Consider the following 26,428-nt stretch of genomic DNA (forward strand, 5'->3'; position numbering starts at 1 on the left):
ATTAGTCAGCCATTTTAATTTCTTCAATCTACATGTCTTGGTTCTCAGGACATTTTTAATAAAGTATGTCATTTAAAAAAGTGATGGGGATTATCACAAGGCTGAGAACAGGATGTTTTTCTGAGCTCATGAAAAGTTGACCTTTTAGAGATACAGGATTCTCACAGGACAGCAACTCTCCAAACATCTGCTGATCTTCTAAATACAATATAGTCTATTACTGTAGATTAAACTACACAACAATATGTAAAGTGGTTGCAATGAGCTCAACCTCAAACAAAGACAGCATTAAATGTTTCGTTCACATTAAAACAGCAGTAATATTAATTCATATACATCATATTTGAAAATATGACAGACAACGACAGACAAAGTAAATTTGTATACATAATGAGTACGTTTAATACTAATACTTTGAACATATTGTGCTGAGAATACATACATTATTTTTGTATGGTTTTGAAAACTGCACATTTATCCTACTTGTAGTGGAGAATTTTCATATTTTACTTCGGTAAACGATCTGTATTCCCCTGCCACCACATATTGTTTGTATAACTATTTGATAATTTTCTCAACACATCTTCATTTCACTGAAAACTTGCAGAGGAGCCTCAGCTTTGGTATCCAGGCAGGTTTGTGTGAACAGAGTGGGTGTGTCTTCGTCACATGCTCCTCCACTGTTATTGTCTCTAAGGCCCGCCCCCGCGCTCGTCCAATTGGCGAATTTTACAAATGGCCGTATCCGATTGGACGACAGGGCTCCCCGTCCTCACTGTTGATGCGTAAAACCAGGAAGTCGACATTGGAGAAGTGGTGTGTTGGCATTCTGGAGAATTTCTGGAACAAAGTACAATAAATCTGTCAACTCGGTCGTCCTCGTGTCCACGTACAGCAGCCCAGGCGTCGTGTAATGCAGGGACACCTCTAATGAGCGACGTGTCCTCTCGGTAGACAAGAACAGTACGTGAGTATGTTCGTGAATGTCTTGAATGAAGGCTGCATGGAGGAAATTCCACCTCCTTTCTTAAGCTAACACAGGAGCTCTGTGCATTAAGTCTGCAAGCACCAAGACTTTCCTCTCCATGTTCGGGACTAGAGAGAAAAACATTGTAAATACAGCATACCAGTGAGACGTGGTGGTCTACAGTGCTGATGGGTGGAAGTCTATCCTGCTTACTTTCAGGAAACCTTACCCAAAAAAGCTGATATATAAAAGTTGCACATACTTGTTCTCAATTCAGTGGAATAAGTATTGAGATATTTTCCTTTTAAGGTATACTGTGCAGGATTCATGCTAAAAGAATCCCTCTGCATCATCACTCAAGACCCATGAGAAAATGTGTCTGTCACCGCTTCTTTCCATCCTTCTTCAGAATGCTTTCCGCACATGTTGTGTTTGCAGACAGCAGCCAGCAGATCCTGCACCAGTATGCATTAAAGTGAAGTAGCTTATCATGGTGGACAGTATGTTAAGCCACTTTAGATGGTGAAATTTTACTTCATACTTCATGGACAGTATGAAGTAAAATTAGAAGAACTCGATGCAAAAAAGTAGTAATGGTGTCATCACAGTGTTTTTTTCCAACCATTATTGATAGAAAACAAATGTTTCTGTATCAAAAATTACAAAGAAAAATATCAGATTGATTTTCTGCTCCGTCGCTTCAGCTCCTTGGATATACCGTTTACTGTTCGTGACAATAAACATAATATGACAATTAATGATGTCACATTTTATAAGCTCCTTGTATGGTATGATCGGAAAACCTCATTTGGGACACCACTACTAATTAAAGCTGTCAAATAATTGTTGTGAATTAAAACGTGCAGTATTTGCCTCTCACGTGTTATCAAGTAGAAGTATGGGGTGGCGTGAAAATAAAAGACTCTCAGACTTGCGCTCAATAAAGTACTTTATTAATTTTACTTGATTACTTCGCACCAGTGCCCAGTTGTCATCTTATCCAGTCTAATGAAAGCTCACACATCTGACCTTAAACAAATCCAACCCCATTAAAAGTTAGAGTGTCCTGTTTTGGAAAGGACATGTTTTATTCAGCCTGATTAAATCAGTGAGAGTGAAGTACATTTTTTAAGTTGAATCATCATCTCTCCAAAACAGTTTGGACAAAAGGAACAGTGTAACATCACACTACCTGACTGCCTACTTTTAGTGAGGTGTACCTAATAAACTGGCACTGGCTTGTATTTTTTACCCAGCATTACTCCGTTAGTTTGTATAACTTCTGGATTCAAGTTGTAAAGAAACTGTATACCAGATGCTGTTTTGGGGTGCTCACAGTATTTCCTAACATGAAACAGTGTAACCTTTTGAAAAAACTTCTCAATGAGGAGACATTGGCGCTTAAATCAACCAAATTGCACGGTGCACATTGTTTAAGTTTACTATGGTATTTTTTTTTTTTTATTACCAGGGATGGCACCTTGGCCTTCTGATTAGGGGAATAACTCTCACTGAAAGCCATCATTAAAAAAATGTCTTGCTCGGCCTAGTTTACATTTCCATTAAATTGAGGTAATGATTATGACTAGAATGTAATATCAGCCTTGTCATCAATGTGTTAAATCTTTAAAAATGGACAAGTAAGGATTATTCTATCAGCACCAACAGTGCTCTTAACGCTAAGTATTAGGGCTGCACAATTAGTAGAAATGGTATCAAACTGCAAGCTATTTTGATAAATGTTTGACAAAACGGCATTACAGTGTGATACTATAGTGCTGCAGAGACGCCCTGACCTACAAATCTTGTTCTCCAGTAGGGGTGTTCCAAAATATCGATACTACGATATATCGCGATATTTCGTCCTGAGGTACTTATCGATACACTGGTGCCAAATATCGATATTTAAAAATGTTTTTTTGCCCACCACCACCACCCCTCTTCGGAGGACAGCTTTATCTTCAAACATAGGTATACAACCAAATAAAAAAAAAAATGGTTTAAGTAGCTCTGAAACCCACACTTAAAGATATTTAATGATAGTTGTAGTCAGTGTGTGTGTTAAGAATAGACACTGTGCAATATACTCTTTGTTTACTTGGCTGTCATTCATGTGAAATTGATTGACAATGTTTTGTAATTCCTGTGAAATGGATTCAGTGCAGTCAATAAATTCTGAATTTCTTCAGTGACACAGATATCGTGATTATCGTGGATGAAATTCCTTGCAATATATCGATTATCGCTGTATCGTGATATTATCGTTATCGTGGGCCAAATATCGTGATAGTATCGTATCGGGAGGTACCTGGTGATACCCAGCCCTATTCTCCAGATGTAAGAAAATGTGTGTTTGGTAAGGACCCCAATAAATGTCACATCATCGTGATTTTTAAAGATTTTCTCAGCTAAAAGGAAAATTGTGATGCAAAAACCGATGAAGAAGAAGAAGAAGAAGCAGCAGCAGAAGATTTTGCTAACACAATCGTTCAGCCATTCTAAGTATGCTTAGATATTTTCTCTAATAGTGCCCATCGCCTTGCTAATTTGTTTTACACCCCACTTGGGTGCATGCAAAATAAACTGTGACATTTGTATGGTGCACTGACAACAGGGGATGACGGAGGTTTCAAATGTGTTCTCAATTCAGGTACAACATCACGATGCTGCTGCACAGTAGAACATAGCCGGCAAATCGGAGAGCCCACTGTGTCCAAGTGTAAACATTACATTTGGACAATTTCCTCTCCTCCTTTTGTTCAGCTCTCACTTCCTTTAATTTGCTGACTCCGGTTTCCAGCCGCTGGAGAACAATAACTGCGCACACGTTCTCCTCCTCTGCTGGCACCGACAGCGCTATAAAATGTAGCTGAAAACAGTGTTTTTAGTGTAAGGTAAAAACTCAGGTCTCCCAAGGCAGCGATCTCCCACGAGAAGGTATCAGTCAGCACAAGCAGCCCAGCCACGCTCCTTGAACATGCTAATTCAGTCTCTTTCCTCTATTCCCCCGGCTGCACCTCTCGACTCCTCACCACTCCTGTTCTTCTAGGATGCACATAGATGCCTTTTTTTGCTTCTTTTTTTTGTCCCTGTGTTCGCCTCTCCGTTCTCCCCTGTGCACACCCGCTTGCACATTTCTCTCCCTGTCACATTTAAGCGTGCATAAAAAAAAAAACGTTAATCGGTAATAAAAAATGATAATTATCATTAGGCTTGCAGGACTTGATGGCTTTTGAGTATTATTTTGTCGGAGTGTGTCGTGCATGTCTTTCAAATCCTTCCGGCAGAGAGCAGGTCAGAAGCTCTTCAGTGTCATTAGAAAGCGCAGGGCCTGCCCCTCGACTCATACTCGCTTTTTCCACTATTTTAAACAAAAGGCTACAATATTGATTGATGTGGTGTGTTTGTGAGGGAACCTGTCTGGAATTCCGAGTGCTCGCTGAGAAACAAGTATGTTGGAATGAATGCAGGGAACACACACACACACGGTGAGTTTGCACAGGCATAGTTATTTCTGGTGACCGTACGTCCACGTATACACAAGCGTGTTTTGATGTAAATGCACAGCGCTGTAGACCGGCAATTATTCTGTCACACAAGCACAGCAGCACACCCGCGTAGCTACACATTGAGCCTAAGGATACTATTTGTATTATTCCGAGCTCTTTCTCTTTATATATTCCTGCGAGCTGTCAGGGTAATCAAAGAGAGCTCACGGTGCGGGGGGAAACGGTGTCGGACTAAATGAGCTGGATAGGAAGTGCGCATACTGTGAACATAACACACGTGGAAGGTGGTGAGAATTAATTTAATTATGTCTAGCAGATGTATGTGAAAGATAAACCATCTGCCTGATCAAAACTGACTACTCTCCCCGATATGTGATTGTGTATTAACTTGAATCCTTCCTGCAGATTTCACACGTTATCTCAGGCTACAGTAACAGGAATGGCGCTGCATCCGCGCTTGATTAAAGTAAATGATCAGGTGTGAACATTCAGACCCAGCTGTGAAATTCTCTCACTCAGGAGGCTGCATTTTTTCCCGTTTCTCCTCAGGCATAGGAAGGATAATGGGGAGGAAGGACGCCAGTGCAACCGGACTACCAGTTGATCAGTACCGGAAACAGATTGGTGAGTCCTGATTTACCCCTTAATCCATTTGTTAACTAACAGTCAGTTAGTCAGTAAGCTGATTCTCTTTGGGTTGGGGACAAAACAAGACACTTGAAGTCGTCATCTTGAGCCTTGAGAAACAGTGGCTGACCTTTTTCACCATTTTCTGACATTTTAAAGACCAAAACGACTCATCTATTAATTGCGAAAAGTATTCTACAGATTAGTAGACAGTGATAATAACAAGTAACATTTGGTATTGTCGGTTAGTGCTGACTGATGAATTGTATTTTCAATTTAATGGTGATATGAAAAAATTCAATAAAACATACCACATATGTGTGACAAAAAATAATGAATGTCTGACTGAAACACAATGGATAAGAAAAAACATTTTATTTACATGCGACATGTTTTCAAACTTCGTATGGAAACACTTGACCTATTGGCCATTCACATTATTCGGCCAATCATTCGAAGCCCCCAGCTAGCTGTCAGCTACCCTCAGATTAATTGGTGTCAATTTGGGGGTGACTGCGAGTTTTGCTAGCTAAAGGACTGTAGAAAAAAGAAAAGAACTAAAAAAGGCCCCTCATATAATTTTATTTATCACAAGCAGTGTTGGGATAGTTACTCAAAAAAGTAATGTAAGAAGTAATGCATTATTCTACTCCCTGTACTTGTTTTGTTTCTTTTGCGTTAGTCGTCTGTGATTTACTAACTGTCAGTTAAGAATATAACGTTAGATCTCGCATATACCCACATATCAGTCCTGTCCTAACAAGGAGGACATATGCTTGGTCCGTTTTTATGCTCTTGAAAAACGTAACGCCACAAATAAGAAGGTGGTGAAAGCCAGCCCAAAGTCTACTTTGACTTTCACAAATGTTATGGGATTACAGTAATGTGTTACTTTGTAAGACATCACACCCAACACTGATTGCAAGTCGTATCTTCAGTGCAATATTGAAGAGGGTTTTCCCTTATATTGTGGAGGCCTGTTGTCAGTTGATTTAATATTTTGACATTAGTTGGAAACAGATCTAAAGAAATACTTTGATTGCTTTTCTTTGTTTCATAACATTTAATACATTTGCTGGACTCTGTGTACTAAATGATTGATGGTTTAATCAAAATCAGTGTATTAACTGACAATTAAAACAATAAGTTCTGTAAATTGGTTCATGATGCTTTCAGACAGTTGAGATTGGTCTTGAAATTATTGTGCAACTCCATTTCAACTAAAATCATAAGTCACTGCTTGATGTGGGCAATTTTGCGGCAACACAGTAATCAACTCTCTGTTCTTTCATCGAAACAAGCTAATGTCACACTCAATAAATCACAAAAGATACTGCAGCGAAAAGTTCTTTGGTAGTTTCACAAACTGCCTGAGAGCCGAATTCTTTTGAAGACTTTTTTTTTTTTTTTAGCAATTTTGCCAAAATTAGCATAATCTCTTTGCACAGTCCTGCAAACTTTTTCAATTTGTTCTAGACTGAGAAAGAACTTTAACCAGACTCACTGGATTAGAACCAGAATACAAGCTGCAGAAGTAATTGCACTTAGAGAAGGAGCATCTGAGATCACAACACTGACGGACAGTGAATTCCACACTTAAAAAGCTCCCCCTTTGATATCATGTCAGAAGCTGTTTTGTCAAAGTTTAATACCACTCTAATCCTGCGGTATTTTGTTTCCCCATCTCGCCCCTTACATCACAAAGGCCTAACTAAGGCAATATGGTCGGTATCAATCAAAAGTTTGGTCCCCTTCAGCATGCCAGCTGTGGTTGCTTGAAGATCACAGCTTATATCATGTCTTTTTGTTTTTGTTTTCCTCCTGTGGAGCATACCAAGAGGTCGCCAATGGCAAAGCTGGATAATTGTAAGCAGCTATGACTGACGAAAGGGAACAGAAAGGGAAGCTCTGTACTCTTCATAGTCTAAAAGTTTGTCCTTCAAATCCCAGGAGTGGCTTGTTGCGCGCATGAAATGAGACTGAGCTGTTTATCAGACACAAATGGCAACCACTCTAAGATCCAAGGAGGAGTTTTGCACCAAATGGAGAGAGGCTCTAACTGAAAACCTGATAGTTATCTTGAGTTTGCTATAAGAATATCGAGGAATGTGTATACTGTAAGGGCTGAAATAACTGAGAGGAAAGAGAGAAAGAGTTCCTTTTTATAGAGATGACAACAATCACAGCTATTGAAGATGAATTGAAGAGAGTGACAGAGTCCAGGAGATGAAAGTTGTAAATCTAACATGGCACTTTGTAAAGCTTTTCCATTGGTACTTTTAGCCGTGATGAGTCTGAGATGGACCCTTTTTGTAAGTCCGTTCAGGGTGCTGGACCACATCCGAGCGGCTTGTATTGACATCAAATGGGCTTTGTGATCATTCAGGAATGAACAGTAGCTTTCTCTTTGGCTTCTATCATCGGGTAGTGGTTGATGCCAAGCAAAATTTTAGCAACAATCTGAAAATCAATGATAATAGGTTGCTACTTCCAACAAGCATTGCGCAAAGAAATATTAACCCTAATGAGGGCGCTGCTTTTAAATATCACTGACTTGAGTCAGCCCGTCATCAAGTGAAGCAGGTAACCCTATCGTGATATAAATTCCCTGCCGTGCTGGGCCGCTGGGCGCGGCAAGGATGGAAAAGGGGGTTTTGATTACCAGATATGTCCATGGTGTTCCAAAAAGGAGACCTCCTGGTTATGGAAAATCAATAGTAGTCCTTTTCCCATTCATATTTTTCCTTAGATCACCTGCTGTTATACATTTGGAGAGCAGGAACAATACATCCCAGAAGACTTATGTTATAAAACTGGCACGACTCCTTGGATTAAGACGCGGCGACTTCATACATTCTCAGGCCAAGAATGAGAACAATACATCCCATCAGTCACAAGACTGTCAACCACCCAACTCAAGAAACGGACATACGTTCAGTGAAGATGTTGGACATACATGAGGAAAACCCAAATTACTCGTTATTTAATTAAATCCTGACCCGAGAAACTCTCTGCAACGGTGGCTGGCTGAGCACATTTCTTGGAGCCTACAGTATCTAATTTGCAATCCTGCTCTAAGGATTCTGGCAATTTCTTTGATCAGTCGTCCAAAGTGAACATTAGTTCACAGGATTCTGACACTCTGCCAGCTACCTTTTTAGATGTTTTTTCCTTGAGGTTGTTTTCTTGACTAGAGACGCAGACTTCTTTCTATACCATACTTTTGTCACTTGAAAAAAAATGCCAGTAATAGAATGTCTGCTTTTAGTTTGTGACTGGTAAACCAGAGAATATAGAAGAGTTTCTTTCGATATAGTTAACAAATGCATGTCAGAAGATACAGTATATTATTTAACACCATCGTGCCATTGGAAGGCAAGAAGTGAAGTCCGCTATAGCAAGGCATTCTCAAGAAACCATTCACCCTGTTTTAGTCTATCTTTTATTAGCTATTCCTATATATTAATGAGTAATAATATATAGGAATAGCCCCCCCCCCGAAGATTGTCATGCCAACTATGGCATTGTTCTTATCCTTCCTCTCAGTCGATGATCTTTTGTTGGCCCCTGGTGATTCACATCCTCTGATTATTCCACATTTTAAAATATCCTGGTGTTGCTTTTGTGGTAACTGGACTCGTGAGAGCTACATTTTCTTCCTCTAAAATGAAAAAAAAAAAAAAAAAGTTGTGGTTATTCAGACAGCAATAGCAATACTTGTCTTTCTCTGGCACGTGATAGCCTGTTTTTCAATTTCTCTGTCTTGTTTACTCGACAACGCTATAAGGGCTTGGGTCTCATAAAGCAGCGTGATGGTTGTATATATTTTCACCGTGGGACAGAAGAATGGGATTATTTAGCCCACAGGTATCCCTTAACCATCTGCTATTGTGTAAACCTGGTAGGTTCAACAAATGAGAGACAGACATAACATAACAAGCTCATCTCCCACTGTCACATCCCCTACCAGGGCTGCAGAAAATCTTTCTTTTTTCCTCCCCATTTAGTGTTTTCCTTTCTCGGCACATCTCATCAATTCAAAAATGTGTAACACAGGTGCTCTCCCTGCCTCCTTTCAACCCCTCAATTTCAACCATTCTTCCTTCTTTTTGAGAAGAATGGCCATCAGGCAATTTCTGGAAACCACTGTTTAACAGAAAAGGTGGAAACCAGAGAGGGGGGGGGAGGAAAAAGAAATCTTGGAAGATAGCATGGGGCTGGGTCTTTTGAGAGCTGGAACGAGCCACACATGGAAATTTGAAATCATAATGGGGTGGCTTATTCACGGAACATAAGCCGTAGACCAGGCTGGTGGTTGAGCGGTACCATCAACTCTGCTGGAGTGCTTTTGTCATGTCAGATGGCCGTCAAGGGGCCACTGTTGACACTCTCTTTAAATACCATTATTAAGCCTGTTATAATTGACTGTGCCAAGCTGCCCTCAGGCCATAGTCGAAGTGCAAGTGGTCACTCTGTTCAAGTAATGATTGCTATTGCAGTTGTCTACTCGGATAAAGACACCTGAAATTGAATGTGCAGACGTGAAAATTGGAAATTATTGGCTGTAGAAGGCTGATATGAAAGATGAAAAGAATAAATATGAGAAATTAATATGTAGGCAAACATTTCAATATGTAGGCTATATCATCAACGTATACTTGTTCCCCTCTTGTCAGTATATTATGGAGTTTTATTTTTTACTCTAAATCTTGCATGGACTGCGAGATTTCACCCCCTCTCGCCTCGACTCACATGATGTAAGGGACGGGTCATAAATATCTCCCATGTGTCTGGCATCAGGCATGCCCTACCATGCGTCCAGGCAGATTGCAGCGATCTGCACCATGCGGTCACTGACTGTTTGGCTGCCGCGCGACATAGACACACGGAAGCAAAGCAAAGTATGAGGAACTGTCAGACACGCTGTCAGTGTTTTTGCCTGAATTGTCCCAGCGCTCTAAGAGAGCACTGGACGGTGGTCCATCTGTCTGTCTGTCTGTCCAAATCACCCCCATCACTCTGCATGTAGTGCATATGCAGGGTGCATGACTGATCGTGACTGTACTGCAGCATTTTACACATTATATTTCTGGCTGGATTTTATGTAGACTAGCAGTGTCATTCCTTACATGTGTAAATGTCATTACTGCAATACAAACGTGATGCTTCACACAATTAAAGGCTTGTTTTTGTAGAACTATCTTGGCCTGAAGCGACATACACAAAGACCACCAGTCATTTGACTTGTCTGTGTCAGACCAACACAGCAAGATATGTTGTCGCACCATGTGGTATAACTGGGTTGGTAATGCTGCTTTGAGGAACAATTAATTTTTGCTGTAGCCAACTTCGGATTTGCGAAATAAATTGACATATGGAGACATCGACAAATATGCAAACATGAAGGCAGCAACTTGGGAACCTGCTTACGCCAAAGCGGGTGTTTTTGTAAATGTATTACTGTTTGTTTGGTTCTTCCTTTATAAGTGAAGTAACACATATTTTCAGTTTAAATGATGAAGCAGCAGTCTTTCTATGTGATGCGTGACTGAAGTTCAAATAATGTAAACAGCTGTATAAAACTTAGTATCATGAGGTTGCTTCTTTTACCCCAAATGTGGGCTGTTTATGATTAATGATTAATCAGCATTAAGCATTTAACCAATTAAAATTGTACAAAATGGGAAAAATATGTCATCAACTTTCCTGTTACAAGTTACAAATACTGGCTTATCCAATACTGGTACAGAAAGATGTATTTGATTAAAACACAATCAATTTGTTATTTGAGAAATAAATTAAGAAAATCTACACCTATACAAATTTGTAATATTACATTTTTGCTATTCATTCTCAATGTCTCAATCTCGTTATAGCCTCAGTATGGGCTGGATTATGTAAGGCTGCAATTTAAAGTCATTATTTTGTGTTATTTAGTTTTTAGTTCAAGTAATTTGGTGTTAGGGTTAAGGCATCTGTTCTTCTAACTCCTTATGTTGCCTACTCGGATTTCACATCCATGTGATCTTACCCTTTTACTGAAGTTGCATAGTGCAGAAACAAGTGATAGAGGGGTGGAATGGCTGGGACAGAGATACCACTCACCCTATTACAAGACACTGTACCATCACAATAGTTTAGAACCTGTGAATTCAAGGTTGAAATGTAACATAACGTTGCCTTAAACGATCACCCGATAATAGATTGCTAAGGCAGCCGACTGTCAGTTGAAGAAATTGCTTGGATTGGTATCCCCACCCCGGATAGACGCATCACTCTGTGCAAGAATCGTGACTTGGCACAAGAGCTGTGATGGTTGATGCTGTCAAAGAGATTTTCAAGCCAGTCAGGAATTTAACTATGCGAAAAGGGATACTTCAATGTACAGTTTAACACAGTAATGCAGGACTTTTGAGGTTGATGGAAAAAAAAATCAGGTATCTTTTTGATGTGGACCCTAGATCTGTTGAGCCCACATTAGGGTTGGGAGTTATAGGGGGGTTTAAGATTTAGAGTGATACAGGGCTATTGCGTTTGATATTGGATTAAGCTCGGTTGAATTAATGGGGATTGTCGGGCTTTGGCAGATGGATGCGCTCTACTGTACTTATCATGGTTGTTCCTTTTACTTTACTGCCCTTTGTGTGCCTCATTTTAAAGTGCTAGAATTGTATTTCACAACAAAGATACAGGCTGAAACTGTACATGCACATTTTCTGAAAATTGGAAAATTTGACTAAATATTTCCTGCGTGCAACACGACACAGACTGCAAACAAGAATCAGATGGCTATGACAACAGTAAGTATTTCATAAGGGCAACTGAATGTCATCGCTTTGTTTCCAACATCTGCTCCACTCTCGCTGAAAGAATGCGCTAAAGCATTCAGGCAAAAGTCGGTAGTCAACAGAGAAACTAGTTGATCCGTAACAGCGATACTCTTGACTTCATCATCTGCCTCTTCTGCCTGAAGCAGTTGTCCCTGTACTGCATTCTCGTTATTAATGTGAGTCTGATTTTAAGATATTGTATCATCCACGGTGTCTCTTCACTTTGGCGTATTTCCACTTTTGCAGTTAAGTCATTACGTAGACTTCATTGTTACTGATATTTCAGGTGTCTTGTAAAGATGGCACCGATGTAGTGAGGATGTACCACACAAGAATAAACAAGATTTGTAGTGAGTATGTACCACACAAGAATAAACAAGATTTGTAGTGAGTATGTACCACACAAGAATAAACAAGATTTGTAGTGAGTATGTACCACACAAGAATAAACAAGATTTGTAGTGAGTATGTACCACACAAGAATAAACAAGATTTGTAGTGAGTATGTACCTCACAGGAATAAACAAGATAATTTTTTTTTTGTTTACCTTCCTACTGCTGATGTTTCTTTTCACTCAGACAAACTACCATACTCTTAGACGTCTGCCCCTCTTCTCGCCTCACTTTAATGGACAATTTGTGTGGCACACAAATCGCATACCTTTCCACCCCTCCTCCCCTTAAGTGCTCAATCACATGTGGTTAATTTTAGCTAATACCCCCTACCTGCCTCGTTATGCTAAGCAGAACAATAGCTCAAGGAGAAAAAAAAAAAAACGTAATTTCTACCTGGTCTTAATCAGAAACCATTTATAGGTAAATGCAACGACACACACATCTAGGGGAATGTACAGTCGGTGATGTGGGGGGGGGGAGACGGGGCCACTTTCACCTCTCTCTTGTCATCGTGACATGAAATCAGTGATGACTTCAATGAAAGGCACACTCAGGGAAGCCTCTCAGCAGGCACTCTGGGCTGCCTTACAAGGGCTAATGTTCCTCCGAGACACGACATTGTCGTCGCTGTACAGGGGGACAGTGATGCCTTTTCAGCGTGTCAGGCAGAAGCGGGGAGGGATGGGAGGACAGCGTGGAGCCCAGCGCAGGTAGATAATTGGCGACAGACAGCAGCTACAGTGCCGGTGCAGCAAGGGGGAGCAGCGATGACAAATAGGAGTGCTCATAAGGCCCAATGCAATATTATCCACCAGACCTACGCAAACAAACCACAGGAGAAGGACAACATGAGGCCCTTTTTAGATGTGCACCGCTGTAGTACAACTACATTACAATACCTTACACAGCCTGAAGGAATTCTCTGGCACTTCTTCTCAATAGCAGCTATTCATTCTCCTACTAAGTGTAATTATTCTGGTTTTGCTCCAGTTAAGTATTTATTCTAAGCAGATGGATATGGGTTAACTGGGTTATGAAGTTTAGCACCCTGAATGAGGAAAAAAAAAAACAAACAGCACAGGTGTGTTTTGTGGAAGCACATTGTGGGGGATTTTGTAAATGCTGGAAAATAAAATTCAGCCTTTTGAAATGTAAACCCCAGCTTGCTTAACTTCTGATATTGTTCTGTCTTTGAGTGTCCTTGGCCACTCTGCTGCAGAAAAAGCGGTCTTGAGGACACGGGTAGCCAGACAAAGCAGGTGGAATCAAAACAGAAAGTACAGCCTGTTCACTGGTGGGCTTCAACATAACATTTTAAAAGCAGAACTTTTTTTATTTCTATGTATGTGATTTTTTTTTTCTGTGTATACACCTTTATTTGACAGTGGATAGATCGGAAAGAGAGGAGAGATGGGAGGTGTGACATGCAGAACGGGTCTGCGGCCGGATTCGAACCAGAGTCCACTGCGTTTGTGGCATGCGCTCTAACCTCTCGACTACCTGCACGCCATAATTTGATACTTTTAAAACGTAATCTATTTGCGATGATCCATAATCAAAAAAAAGAAAAAACAAAGTGAAAAAAACACGTGATTTTACTTCCATTGTCTACCTTCTCACCAAAGCTTGGAGAGGGAGCCAAGATGGCGTCTGGTACCGTCTGTTGTGACATAAATAAATGTCAAATTATGGATTGAATATGGCTACCATCTTGAATTATGACTTTGATGGCATTTCTAAAACCTGTGAATATTATTACCAGAACTATGGACAAGACTCCATTAACTGAGAAACAGGCGTACACCAGCGCTAAAAAAGTAGCCAACATAAACATGTTGCATATTTCAAATGCATCGAAGGATTTTCTTCTAATTTGGTGTAAGCATCCATTTGGACTCACAGATGAACTGATCTGATCCTGGTGGTGTAAGGTCTAGGTCACTGTGTCCTCATGGCGTCCCATTCTCGTGTTTTCGGGTTGTCCGTCCATCTGCCTGCAGACACAATATCTCAATACTTTAAGGGAATATCTTCAAGTCTGGCACAGATATCCACTTGGACTTGCGGATCAGCTAATCCAATAAAAGGTCAACTCTACTGTGGCATCATAATATTCTACAAAAAAATGTTCTGCCTATCATTCGACACAATCATTCAGGAGCAGCCACTTGACCGGTGCACAGAAGGATACAACCACTAGAAGATAATTTTAGTTTCCTTTTGATATGGAATATTTAGCTTGTGATGTGGCTTCCTGTAGTCTGACACTATCACAGCCGGCCATTTGTTGTCTGAGAGGCCCTGCAAAATTTGCCATGAATGGTGAGCAGCCTAAGATGCCCCCCAATCAGATTTCTCCCCCTCTCCACTCTGACAAGTGGAGGAGACATCCAGTGGCCTTCCTAATGAATTCCCACTAGTTTCACTGGCTGCTACTGGCAACGAGCTCCCAATTTTTTATGAGCCCTCCACCGAGTCAGAGGGAGGTGAAAGAGGATACTCGGAAGGATGGAGAAAAACAAGTGGATGGATCTCCTCTCGCCATCATGGCTACCCCTATAGAGGAGACATACTTTCTTAGTGGCATACAGCTCTGTCTGTTTGTTTACCCCTCCATTCTCACAAGCTTTTTTCCGCAATTTTTCCTCCCACAACCAGTCCAGTTGGATGTGGACATTTTTTGTCCTCTCCATCCTCATTCTCCTCTTCCCCCTTTTTGGTGTTAATGAGGCTTAATTGGCTGGGTGTAAAAACTCCAAGCGGCCTTCACACGCCACGACACCGACTTCAAGAAAGTCTCGAACATGACTCGGGGGGGGGGGGGGGGGGGGGCTCGGTCTCACACACACACATATTCCTCTATTGTAATCTCACCTTATGAGGACCATCCATTCATTCCCCGGCCAGTAATTTAAATGTTAACCATCCGACCTTCATCCCCGACCTCAGCTCTCAGCTTTACCCTGAGCTAAATTTCTAAATTCACATCTTTTAAGGACTCGTTAATATGTCCACAAACCGAGGCTATAAATTGGATCTCACGAATATGGAAGCACAAGGCCACACACACAAACACGCACACTGTTAGGCAAGCTGTTGCCTTTCCACCCTATTGTTAGAAAAAGTTCCTTTTCCTGCAGTGTGTTGTTTCTAATTAGACCAAGACAGCCGGCTCTGCCTCATGTGAAGCACACTCGCGAGCACATGCACACAAACACACTCGCACAAACACACGCGTGCTTTGCCAGGTGGCCAGTGTGCCCACAGGACTCGCCCTCGAGAGTCGAGCCCATGGGAAGTCAAACAAGCAGAGGTGAACTGTCTGCCTCTCGGGCCCGAAAATATTCTCTAGTATTTTAGACGTATGTAGAAATGGTGACATTTCCATGCTACATTAAAGGCATGGTTTGTATATTTTTAACATTACTAATGAGTTTCATTATTCTGCTCGTTATTTGGTTGATTATTTCAAATAAATTGGGGACTGAACTGCAGCAGAACTTACCGGAATAGTTTGGAAGCTTTTTTTTCCACTTCATTGCAGGGAGTTAGATATGAAGATCAATACTTCTCATGTCTGTCCATTTTTGAGCTACAGGCAGTGGTTGGCTGTCTTAGTTTAGGATTAAGACTGGAAACAGGGAAACGGCTCGCCTTGGCTATGTCTCAGTTCGTGTAAAATTGAAGAAAAAAAAGTGCAGTTTCCTCCAGGTCTAGGTGAGCGACTGTTTCTTGGCGAGGCGGCCTCTGCATGCCTGGAAACAATAAATGACGCCTGTCTGAGTCTGATTTGAATGACTCGATTGTTTCTTCTCTTGCAGGTAAGCAGGACTACAAAAAGACAAAGTCAGTCTTAAAGGCCACGCGGCTGAAAGCTGAAGCGAAGAAGAATTCCACTGGATTCAGGGTGAGACTGTCCTGGACTCCCCGTCTCTTCTGTCTCTTTCCGCTTGCCTGTCTTGTCTTGGCCCATCTGCGATTCCGCTCGTCTGTCTGCCTGCCAACCATCTTCTTTCCATTTGTCTGTCTGTCTGCCTGCCTGCCTATTCGAGAGCGTGTCTCACAAGATCACTTTTCATATCCCAGACTCTCAGCTCCCTTACAACTTACTGTTAGGCCTTTCGGGAACGCAACAGTATCTATCTAGGTGAAATGATGTGACGTGCCCCCCCCCCCGCCTGTCCTTTTGAGGATCCATGCAAGTGTTGAAAAGTATCATTTGGTTAAGGAAGGCACGGGAGAGTCCTCCTACTCTAAAAAGAAAGATATAACACATCTTTTTAACACATAATGAATTCCTGGAAGGGTTAGAATTCAAGTTTTTTTTGCGAATTCTTTGAATGGTAAAGGAGCAACGGAGAGGGACAAGGACAGACGGGGAGGAAGACATGGGGCGCGAGCAGAGAAAGAAAAGGAAAATGAAGTGATAAGATAGCGTTGCCGGCGAAAGCAAAGGGAGGTGAGGGTGTCGCGAGGATGGAAAAGTGCATCTCTCTCCGTTGCTTTGTCACACTGCTGCGATTAGGAGCCGCTCTGCAGGCAAAGATGGATGACTCTACATTTATCACTCTGGCCAACGTGGCATTGCTGTTTATGCTCTGCCTCAGTCAGTTGGCTTACCAATAAACAGTTTTTACAATTCCAAGGTTCCTCCATATTACAGAGGAAGCCCCTTGCCAATGAAATAGCCTGTGAATCTGCTGTCATAGGTTTTTAAATCCTTCTTTCGCAACAGCAAATACTATCAGATAAAATCAGGCTCTCGGGGATTCTTATAGCTGTTTCAAAAAATGTAAATCGCCTGTAAGAAATCTTTAATGTATTTTTTATTTTTTTTTTTGCATGTTTGTTTTTCTTTGTGGCGTAGAAAAATTGGTTGTGTTTGCGGTGCATCGAACGCCAAAAGGCTTCACTTCCTCATTAAGCTTCAGTTGGCGCGCGGTACACAGAGATGAACAAATCACAGCGAGGATTAAACACTGGGTGAAATGGTCAGGTTTTAAAATATGCATCTCTTAGACACGCAAGGCCTCATTAAGCACGTCTTTAATCCAATTAGATTAGTCCATATCTTGAAATATTGATATTGCTTATGAATAATTCAGGCTTTTTCACGCCCAAGACGAGGGGAATTTTCAGAGGTCGGATTAAAAATACCTCTGGGACGAGCATATTAAACTGACTGAGACCCTTTGGCCCCCCGAGTTCGATTGAAATTCAGCCCAAATGTAATGGATATTTGGTCACGCTTGCTTTCCCGTCAAGTTCTTTTAGCGTTGTATGAAGTCGTGATTTTTTACACAGCTCTGTGATGACAGTAGACAGCCCTCCTATCTGTCTCTGAACCGTCAGCTGACAGTCCTCTTCTCTTCTCTTCTCTTCTCTTCTCTTCTCTTCTCTTCTCTTCTCTTCTCTTCTCTTCTCTTCTCTTCTCTTCTCTTCTCTTCTCTTCTCTTCTCTGCCTCCCTCTCCTCTCCCTCTCTTAACACATCCCTGGTTGAGATGCTGCTCTCAGATGCAGCTGGCATCTCAGAAGGGCCAGCAGACATGCGGGCACAGAGAATCTGGCAGCTGCCAGGGCAGGCTGTCTTGGGGCTGTCCTAGTAGCAGGGCAGTCTGGGTAAGTTGGCAGAGGAAAGGATAGAGAGACTCAGAGAGGGAGAGAGAGAGAGGAAGAACTTCTGTTCCCACAACAGCGATCAGTTGTCAGGCTGCACAAAAGTTGACCTCAGAAGCGGCAGATACCAGCTACTTGTTGTAGCCATGCCTGCTTTTATATGCACATTGAGTGGTGGAGTAGCTTCTCGCCACCTGAATGCATGCAGGACATGTTTCCTTTCCAGCTGCTTCAGAGTCTGGGTGGCGTGGAATCACGACAGCAGAGATGAAGAGACTGGCAGGAACTTCGGCTAGAGTCTCTCTTCAGCTTGCCCACAGAAGAAGAAGAAGAAGAAGAATAGGCGCCTTCGAAGAAGCTCCAGCACACTAGCTCTCAGCACAGGAAAGAAGCCTGCTGCCTTGTCTAATTGGCACACTAGCCTTCTGTTCAGTTCTGCACTGTTTTCCCTCGGTCTTATTTAGCTGCTGAGCCTGGAAAATTGGGAAAAGATTGCTTATGGAATTGGCAGAGGATGGAGGCTACAGATAATGAGTCTGGGTATCTTCCAGCTGTCGCTTGTGAATGTATGTAGTGTTTACATTTTTCATTGTTGTCGTTGCATGGAGCTAGAGACATTTAAAAAAAAAAATGCAATTACACACAATTTCTTCTATTCAGTTTTTGATAGCAAGATATATACATTATGTTGATATAAATATCACTTCAGTTATGAAGCTGCTCGCAGCCTCTGAGTGTAGCAGACACACTAGATGTTTTATATGTACGGGCCATTTGGTTTATGATGCTCATCCACACTTTTACGTTGGTTAGGAGCTTTGACAGATGGCAACAGATAACTGCATTGCAAGTGCATTGTGATCAGCACTGGTATGACTTTTTTTGTATTCCTGGAGATGTTTCAGTCCCCCAAAAGTATGTAAAGGTCAGATTTAGGTTTGTGAAAGGTCTATTTGTTTGACTTCAGGCCATCACATTTTTTTCAGATTTGGTTGTACCTCCTGTATGATTTGATACAAAAGATTAGTGCAGAGTCAATCATAAGAGTCAGTCATCCGTCCATCCATCCATCCATCATCTGCACCCATTTATCCTTTGCAGTTGAAGGCAGCTGGAGCCAATCCAAGCAAACATTGAGCGATTGGCGCGGTATGCCAGTCTCATGCCCAGATCGTCAAATACCATTCAAAATCAAACACCAAATTGGGTCTTTGGCGTTGGACCCAAACCATTAATCCAACATCTTGGAATGAAACTCAACAATCAACTAGCTTTCTCTTGAGTGACTTAAAAAGCCACATCGTGTTGCTTCAGCTTGAACGTCTGTCTGTTTTTGACCACCGGTTGGAAAAAAAAAAAAGAAATCAGCATTTTCTAACAGAGACATCATTAGGCAATTTATCTGGGGAGAAAAAAATAGTTATTGAAAACAATCGATTGCAGCTCTTGAAGGAGTTTAATGGATGAGTTTGAAAGTATGAAAGATACAAACTGCGTCCGCTGCTGATTCCTGGACAAGTGTTATGATAACAAGTCACTTTTTACAACCACTATGCAAATTCATAAAACACTTTTATTCAACCAGTCGTGATACATAGCCTAATGACTGGTTATCTTTCGCTGTGTCTTGCACAGATGAGACTTGCTTACCAAAACGCAGCCCAAATGCACCAACAGTTGTTAGTAGCTGGTGTCTGTCTGCCACCCATACACAGCCACAAACACACCGCATGTGTCTTGCTTAGCATGTGGGCACACACAGACTAATACACACACACACACACACACACACACACACACACACACACACACACACAAACCCAGGAGGAGAATAAAAGGACCAGATGAGGAGACGTCTGCTGAGCTGTGGCTTGTCGCCAGGGTGACAGGGACCCAGCTCCCAGCATGCCGAGTGTGCTGCAGCTGCCGCCAGTGCTGAGAGAGCCACATGATGAAGATGATGATGTGCTTGGGCCCCATCCAGGGGTCTCCATCAGAATGTGGGCAAAGAGGGAAAGAGGGCTGTGTGTGTGTGTGTGTGTGTGTGTGTGTGTGTGTCTCGAATGTGTGTGTGTGTGTGTGTGTGTGTGTGTGGGCGCACACAAATGTGTTTTGCGAGACGAGGCAAGAGTCAACGCAGTGGGCCACTCTCCTCGAAAACAATGATCTCAATCAAGTGCAGGTGCTTCGTAAACTCCAGTGTTTTCACCAAAACCCCTCCAGCTTGTTTTCATAGACAAGTCACTGTAACCAGCTGTTCTATTTCTCTCTGAAACCTGAAGCAAAGAAAGGAGTTAAAAAAAGCAACGCTAAAAGCCTGGATTTCTTTTGTTTCAGCGGCAATTCGACGAAATGCTTACCTTTGTCAGAGGCATGAACATTTTTTTTTTTTCTCTGCGATGTTGTCGGCAGAATTACAAACGCTTCTCTCTGTCATGTTTTTCAAAGCTACGAGAGAACACAGGGAAAAAAAAAAAGCAGAAAACAATCAAGCCACCGTGATTTGATAACAGTTCTCTTTTCTCAGAGGCCCAGGCAAAATAGAAAAGTAAATCAAGCGGTGGGAGCCTGGCGGTTAATATATGAAACTAAAGTGCATGAAATTTAAAAGTTTTCCAATTAAGCAAGGACTTAAAGCTGTTTGGAGGCTGCCGGGATGTAGATAAATGTGGGCTGAGGCTAATGAAGACCAATGCCGCTGATGACTAGGCACTACAACGTGTACACAGATAGCTGTGGATGCTGTGACGCCTTTTAATTGTCAATCCACCACCGCCGCCCCCCGCCCCTCTTCCACCCCCACCCCCTCCGTCAGAGAGGAATTATTATTAGCCCCCCCCACCACTCCTCGTTTGTGCCAAGCCTTATCTCTCACTTGTTTTCGCTCTCGTTCTCACTCTTGTTTTTCATTTCCGTCTCTTCTCTCTTCGGTTTGGCCGGTGGGTTGAATTCACAGTCCGTCCTTTGTGTGTGCTCGCTACGTATTGCAATTACTGAACTGATGTTTCCTCAAAATTGTCATTCATATTTTATTTTTTTTCCTGCATCTGTTTTTCAATATCTGTCAAGGGACTTTCTGTTTACTGCTTTCCTGTTTGTCATTTCCTTTCAGCTTAACCTTGAATCACCTCAGCGTGTCACTCATGAAAATATGTAGCATAATGGGACAGTTAAGGCTGATTAAATTGAAATGCTTCACGTAGTATTTCCACTGAGTGCCTTAAAAAAATCCAGGAATAGATATATAAGATTATAGATATCTGCAAAAAATTGGAATCACATGTTATGAAGGAGTTTGTGTCGGATGAAAGTCGCATGTTTTTTGAATCCGCTTCAGTCGTGTCACCTTTGTTGTCGTGGCCCAGTTTGGATGTAAAAAAAAAACTAATTTCCACGCTCAAATCAAATATTTCTTTTTGAATAACCCCCAATCAGACTGCGCTCGGCTCTCTTTTAAAGCCCTCCAAGCCCTCCAAGTGTTGATTAGAAAGTTTGCTGCTAATGAGTTCTCTTGATAAAGAATAACTGGCATTGTTCAATACTCTGAGTGGCCCTAATGAAACTCCAGCTGATGAAGATTGTAATCGAGTGAGCGCCACATAATGAACGAGCGCTCCAAACTCCCATTTTCAAGTTGAATGCCACTCCTCTGGAAAGCCTCAATTTGTTTGACAATTAACCAATAGACAATCTAAAAAAGAAAAAAAATAGGTCATTTTGTTGAAGAAAGTTTAACTTCTCAGGAGAAATGGCAGCAGAACTGTGGAGACGGATGGCAGATAGATTGTAGTGCTCTGGTTGCTTTCTGAAATTGGCAGACTGTAAATTGTTTTAATACATTTACTTTTTTTGGATGTGCTCTGTGAAGATCCATTGTGAGGGTCAGTTTGGTCACCATTTTGGCTAATCCCAAAACTGGGCAAAGGGGCGGAGCTATTGATGTATGTTTATAAAGATAAATAAACTGGATTAACAGATGACGGCTCGTCTGGAGTGGAGCCAAGACGTCTTGATCGCCCCCTGGAGGGCTGGGGATTAATGTGTCCGCTCAGGTGTTGAGTTTTCGATCGCTAACCTCACTGCGTCAAATGATTAACTCCTCAAATGGATGTTATCGGCTGTCACAAATTTGAAAAAACACATCTGTTTGTCTGTTTTGGCCATTCATCAGCAATAACTTATTCTCCAAGGCTGTAAACAAATCTCAAATGTAGCGGTCGCTCATTGGTTTTCATGTCAAATGTACAATTTGCAAAAAATCTATTATAATGTTAGGATTTGATTAAAGAAGGCTCGATTGGTCTCACTGCAGCAACTGAAGAATTAAAGTGCAGAGTAGTGCTAATAAAAATAAGCGACCGTAAACAGATGCAAAAGAAAGCTGTACCCTTAAGAACAAGCCACGTCAGCCTGTCTTAATTTTATTTGAACAGTTTACATCTTTGAAAAAAAACAGGTTTTTTACATAAACGGCTGATATGAAAGTGTGATGATTGACGGTCCTATAATTACATTAGTCTTTTAAAGCACATTCACGAACCGCTGTTTAAATATTTTATATTGTTTTTTACTTTTCAAAACAAGCCAATAAACAGTATGTTCTTGCATGCAAAGTCAGACTGGTATGAAGTCCATTAGGAATGCAGCGAATTTAGATGAAAAGAAAGACATTAGGGACTTGGCAAATATAGACGTAACAGCTCTGATAGGTAAGCACAATAATTACACAGCCTTGCAAACACGTTCAAACAAAGTAGAGCTGCTCCTGTGCGTGAAGACAGACAAGGGATCATACAGATGTATAAATAGTTGTTTATTCTTTCATTAAACACAGATTTTTTTTTTTCTCAGGATGCGTTCCTGGTCATCGCGGCGATCCTCTTCTTCGTCCTCTGCGTCTACGCCTTCTTCTACCTCAACCTGAGCACCGAGATCAACCTGGATGTGGATGTGGATTAAAAATGAGCAAAGAGAACCGACAGTGTGTCCCTACACTAAACGCACAAGATTGAGAAGCGGATTCAGAGTGAGGACATGGAGTCAGATTACTTTGTCTTAATGGACATTATATATAGCCCTCAAAACATGCAGAGCTGTGGGAGTGGAGGACACAGTCTGTCAGCCTTGTTTACACACTGTTACGGTGGCACAGTGGTGATGAGCTGCCTCTTCAGGGGAAATGACACAATGCATCAGATGACTCATGTTTCAGGCTGTTTTTGACATCTGCATTGTTTTATAACTAAACATTAAAATTAGACAGTTAAGTTCTTCCTTCCCTCAAATTTTTCGACATGGGATGAAACCGTAATCATCATCATACTGACACTTAAACATTCTACAAGGAGAATTCAACTGGTTATGAATCAGCCTCAAGTAAATGCTGATGCCTCCGGGTGACCTATGTAAACAAATGAGATCATCCCCAAAAATTAAAGTTGGTTCTAATGCTGGAGTGCTGAGGATGAAGTGAGGAGTCTCGCAGCCTGAGGAAAAGAGCTGCTCTCTAGTTTGGCGGTAGGCAGCAGATACCTTTGTATTGCCTGTAAAGTGTAGGACAATGTTGTTGCCCTTGACCAAGCCATATCTTGCTGTTGGCTTAGTATTTGACAGAAATAACATTCATAGGGAATGTTAAGATCTTTAGGTTTAGCTTGAATGTGTTCTTGGTAACATTCAGCCACATTCTAGCTACCCCAGTTCCATTGCATTCTCGTCACAACACCGCTGTTGTTCAAATGCTCCGCCCCCTCAACTGGTTTGCCTGTTTGTTGCACTAGCCAATGTTGCTAGCAAATGTTAACGTCACCAGCGCTGCTGAGCAGATGTTGATATGCTAACGGAAGCTAGCAAACAATAACACTAACTAACGCTGCCTAGCAAATGTTGAAATGCTAATGCCAGCTAGCCAACATCAACACTATGCTGGGTGCACAGTCAGCCATTTTTTTTTTTTCACAAACTGGCAGCTACAAGGACTGTTGATAGCTGACAAAACAGAGATACCTTGTGATAAAAAAAATAAATAAAAAAGTTGTAAGAGATAAACAGAACAATCATTTTGGACCTGACAAACATTTTAAAATTATCAATTCAAAGTCATGATAATGTTTTGGAGACAAAGAGATACATTTATTCTGCACCTTTCAACAAGATTTATTGTTTTTTGTTTTTTTAAAATGATTATTCTACATGACCTTAAACATTATTACTATTACCAAGCAACCTAGTCAGTTGTTGGTTTACCTGTAACCTCTGTCTATAAACTTTGGTAAAACAATGTTAACTTTGTTTCACCAACTTCATACAGTTGTCAAGCCACAAATAGATACATCAGCATGCATCTTTCTTTTCACCAGCCATTAACGCATATGCATGCACCAACTAAATCAAGATCTTACCAGGAGTGCTCTTATACCTTTTGTCCACAGCGGTTGCCAGAATCAACTAGAAAAGGAAAGTTCCTTGTAGCTGCTTTAAATGTTTAAGTTTTTTATTTCTCTGAGCACGAATCTGAGAGTGTAGCTTTGATCCCCCGTTCCCGTAAACAAGTCGGTGACCTCTTGTAAAACCTCCTGGCGAATAAAATTTACATTCAGTGAGGCAAATGAGCCTCTTTTTACACAAGCCTCCCAAATTACAGTCGTGACCGAGCTCCGTTAATCGTATTCTGCGGAGTCACGTCCCACTGTTGTCTCCACTAATAGAAAAATGTAAATCTCCCGCTGAACCTCTCGTCACTTCGAGACAAACACTCGGCTCACATTCCAGTGCACAAGCCTCTCCTCCTGGATATCTGGAGATCACAAAGTGTGAGATTAGAATCCACAAAGCCCCCGTCCTGATTGAACATGTGTGCAGAATACAGAGCAACACATTGTGCCTGCCGCACATACAGCGCTGAGACAGACGTCCACAGGATTAGCATTACAAATATGATCCTTTGCTTTCATTTGAATGGAAATTACAGAGATGAATGATGACTGAATATAGGTGGGCCTGTATGTTTTTTCATAAGGAGCGCCTTGATCATTTTTTCCTTTTGTGAAATGTATGTATTGTTGTGATGTCACTCTAGTGAAAGGAATATGAAGGATTGTCAAAGCCTGCTGCTTAAATCTTAAAGGACTGACCTTCCGTTAACCATTACAGTCCAAGTGCTTCCACTGTTTCCACTGAGCCTCCGTGTTAGCAGGCAGGGGCTTTTTTTTTTATGTCCATTTACTTTCTTTTTTTGCATGAAATTGCAACAATCTTTTCATCTTATACTTTTTCTTCTATGTTTTTCGCAGCACGCCTCAGTTCTAACCAGCAGTAGCAATACTTTTTATCTAAACGACAACTGATGCATGTTTTGTATATGACTTTTTTTACATTAACGCAAGGCAGAAAAGGTCAGTGCCAAACACAAAAGCGCGTGTTGCGACAAGGGCTGTACGATTAATCGAAATGGCCAAAATGACCAAAAGCAAAATGTAACAAATCCAGGTCTTGTGTCTTTCCTCGGTTGTGATTTGTGACATGTTTTTTTTTTTTTTTTTTTCGAAATCTGAGAGATTTTGAGGTTTCAGTTTCTACCTTTTCTCCCCCTATTTTCTCCCATGACCCCCCCGACCTCTAGTCAAAAGACTACATATCCAAGAAACCATTATGATAAACGGGCACCCATAACCCCCACCCAGTGGCTTTTATCTGGCCTTGGTGCATCGAGGCCCCCCTCCTCCACCACTGAGTGAGTCACACGCATGTGTAACAATAGATAGCCCCGGCCTAAAAGACCTTCATACATGACACCTGTTATCTAAAGGTTGCCATTACCACCTAGAAGAGCTCTGACATCAGCACAATGAAAAAGGATCCGGCAGCACATTTAGTCAGACCCATGGCAAGATGAGATGCAAGCTTTACTTCACAACACTGCGATGGTCCGTGCTGTTGTTGAACTGGCTTTTCTACAGTTTGCTTTGCCATCATGATTCAGTCACTGGATGTGTGATGTTTACGAATTATTCTCTTGTATTTCTTTTGTGCAATTGCTTTTAAAACCATGTATCTTTATAAAGAATATATGACTATGCATCGAAGATTAAAGGTCCTTTTGATGAATTCATTTGAATGAATGCTGATGTGTTCGGATTTGGGCCTTCATGACATAAAAAATTTAATGTTGTATGAATTTCTTGGTTTTAACTCTTTAAGGAGCAACATGTAAGAAATGTAGCTGAGAAAAGTCAAAAGTTTACAAAAATGATCAATGAAGTTAATGCAAAGAAATACTAGATTTGACGTCTACGCACCGATATCTGCCGAAGTTAGCATGCTAACCAGCTAGCCCAGGTGAACACTAAGACTGTGTCCGAAATCACCCACTACTCCCTATATAGTGCACTACATGGTGACCATGCCATATTGAAGTTCTGTCCGAATGTCTAGTGGGAATTATTATACCCTATATAGTGGACTCAAAGTATCCCACGATTCA

General features: G+C 41.4%; 1 protein-coding gene across 2 annotated transcripts; it reads left to right on the forward strand.

Annotated features, from left to right (window-relative positions):
• Positions 1-779: 779 nt before the first annotated feature.
• On the forward strand, positions 780-26,056 carry triqk (triple QxxK/R motif containing). Of its 2 annotated transcripts, none has more exons than XM_030412999.1 (4): positions 780-967; positions 5,026-5,100; positions 16,151-16,236; positions 22,798-26,056. In XM_030412999.1, exons 2-4 carry the CDS (start codon positions 5,040-5,042, stop codon positions 22,903-22,905), a joined length of 255 nt encoding a protein of 84 aa, XP_030268859.1. In that variant the 5' UTR covers positions 780-967; positions 5,026-5,039; the 3' UTR covers positions 22,906-26,056. The 2 variants fall into 2 exon arrangements, with proteins under 2 accessions (XP_030268859.1, XP_030268860.1); XM_030413000.1 differs by having other exon boundaries at positions 780-963.
• The last annotated feature ends 372 nt before the right edge of the window (positions 26,057-26,428 follow it).

This window comes from Sparus aurata, chromosome 3, assembly GCF_900880675.1.
Source record: "Sparus aurata chromosome 3, fSpaAur1.1, whole genome shotgun sequence".
NCBI classification, from domain to species: Eukaryota; Metazoa; Chordata; class Actinopteri; order Spariformes; family Sparidae; genus Sparus; species Sparus aurata.